We start from the raw sequence: 2,446 nt of genomic DNA on the forward strand, positions 1-2,446 counted from the left end.
TAATATTCCACTACACAGATGACTGTGTTTTGTATATCCCAGATGAGATATATTTCAACACAGAGCTCTAAGCTGCATGTCAGTTCGTGTTTTCAAGGCATCCTCAATTCTGGTATGGGGTCTGGATCAATAAATTGGTTGGGAGGTAAGAAGGGAAGGAAGGGGGGAAGGAAAAAGGGAAGGAGGGAGGGAAGGAAGGAAGGAAGGGTGAATGAACTGTGACACTTAGCATGGCAGGGCACAAGCCAATTCAGCAAAGAATGCCCCAGGCGAAAGACGAACTGGGAACTGGCATCCCACCTGTGTGGTCACTCTCCTTCGGCCGCCTGGGAGGCAGTCGCCTGCTCCATCTGGCATGGCCAATGGGCAGGGTGGTTCCCTTACCCCCTCCCCACCTCGGTGACCCTGGAAGAAGCAGCTGCCACTGCAGGCCCCACCCCCACCCCATTCTGGCTTTCACAGCTCCAGACCGAAGGCTGTCCCTCCTTCTTGTCCCTCCAGCTCTGGGGTGGTCAGAGTTACTGAAGCGACTAGGCCCTGGGGGCCACTCCATCCTGCCCACACCTCTGTAAGCAGCTCCTTCATGTCACCCTCACCCCTCCATTTGGGTGAATCTTGCTTCCGGCCAGGATGCCGACTGACTGGCTCCCAGCCCCACCCAATGGACATCCTCTTAGGAAATCTCTAAACGGTAAGGAAACATAATTTTCACAAAAATCAGGATATTTTGGGATAGGAAGCTTCAGTAGCAGGTTCCTGCTCGTCTCTCCTGCAGCTCCTGCTCCCCCAAACCAGCCCTGACGGAGCCGCAGAAGCCAGAGAACATCTGGCCACAGAAGCCCACTCATGTGCTCTCCTGCTGACAATCCTCCAGGGCTCTCCACCGCCTCGGTACAGGTCCCGTCATCGCCACAGCCAGAGCTTGGCAGGTGCCGATCCCCGAGCATCCTCCCAGCCTCCTCGGGGCAGCTTGCCCTTTTGCTCCAGCTCCTGGGGATTGGTTTTTCAGTTCCTCCAAAGCGTGGTCCTGCCTCCGGGCCTTTGCCCATGCTGCACAGGTTGCCTGCCATACCCTTCCCTCTGCCTTTCCCTGCATGACTCCTGCTCCTTCTTCAGGTCTCGTCCATAAGTCACCTCCACAGCAGGACCTTCCTCAGGTCCCCAATCCGAATTCTCCCCGTGCTTCACCCCCTGCCTGGCTTAGTCTCTCCAAAAACCCTGAATGTCCTCGTGCCCTTGTCATAGGGAACCATGAAGCATTTACTTGAGTGGTGTTATCCGGTTTATCTCTTCCCACCCCATGACAGTGAGGGGAGACACAATGGCTGGCTTGTGCACTCTGAATCCCCAGGGCCTGGAAAGGTGCCTGGCACATAGTAGGTCCTTAGTAAAACACTGATTCCACTTAACTTTAAACTCTTGAATCCCCATCTTGATTGACCCTCTACTTACAGCAGCACTTCTCAGGCTTCCCTGAGCACTGAACACTCCCACACCCCACTACCCATGGCATTGGGTCAGTAGGACTGGGGCGGGGCGGGGTTGAGATTGTACCCAACCGTGGACCAGCAGCAAGGCCCCGGGGCAGCGGTTTTTAACTGCAAATGATAACCTGTCAGTGGTTGTGAAATCAATTTAGCACATAATGATTAGCCTATTTGTATGCGTGTGTGTGTGTATACATGCATGGAGGCATGCATGTGCCGGGTTGCAGCATAAAGTGTATTTCTCACTGTGGGTCGTGGGCAAAATGTTTTACAGTCTCTATAGTACAGGATCCCAGCACTCCCTGGAACCAGCTCACAGGAGTCCCAGGAAGCCTGTACAATTCTGGGTGTGACTCTAGTGATCACGAAACAGGACACAGGAAACATAAACTGTGCTCTGTCCATATAGCGAAATACTATTCAGACATAAAAAGAAACAAAGTATTGACATAGACTCCGATGTGGATGAACCTGAAATCATTATGCTAAGTGAGAGAAATCAGACTCAAAAAGACTCATAGTGTTTGATTCCATTTATGTGAAATATCTAGACTAGGCAAATCCACAGAGACACAAAGTAGGTTCATGGTTGCCAGAAGCTGCGGGGGGTGGAGAGGAGAGCAGCTGTTAATGGGTACGGGATTTCCTTTTGGGGTGAAGAAAACATTCTAGAATTAGGTAGTGGCGATGGTTGCACAGCTCTGTGAATATACTAAAAACCACTGACTCATACACTTTAAAGGGGTGACCTTCGTGGCGTATGAGTTAGAAGAAATGACACAGCACAAGCGGGTCGGGCAGCTCACAGCGGGACACCCTCCCACCTTAGCCTCCTGCTCTTACCAGTGTCCAGAGCACCGGGAAGACGCGGGGGGCACGCACAATAAGCAGCCGGCCCAGGGTCTCGGGGTAGTTGTCCTCGACCACCTCAATCATCCGCAGGAGGGCCTTCACCCCCG

The 2,446-nt window shown here is 52.7% G+C and overlaps 1 protein-coding gene across 1 annotated transcript in view; it reads right to left on the reverse strand.

The window, feature by feature from the left end:
* Positions 1–2,446, reverse strand: part of SEC14L5 (SEC14 like lipid binding 5) — a 46,407-nt gene that overhangs the window by 10,382 nt on the left and 33,579 nt on the right. Inside the window, 3 exon segments of the mRNA XM_011376614.2 lie at positions 523–554; positions 2,185–2,236; positions 2,331–2,440. Of these exon segments, the coding sequence (XP_011374916.1) occupies positions 523–554; positions 2,185–2,236; positions 2,331–2,440 (194 nt within the window).

The sequence above is a fragment of the Pteropus vampyrus genome, unplaced genomic scaffold, assembly GCF_000151845.1.
Source record: "Pteropus vampyrus isolate Shadow unplaced genomic scaffold, Pvam_2.0 Scaffold300, whole genome shotgun sequence".
Lineage (NCBI taxonomy): Eukaryota > Metazoa > Chordata > Mammalia > Chiroptera > Pteropodidae > Pteropus > Pteropus vampyrus.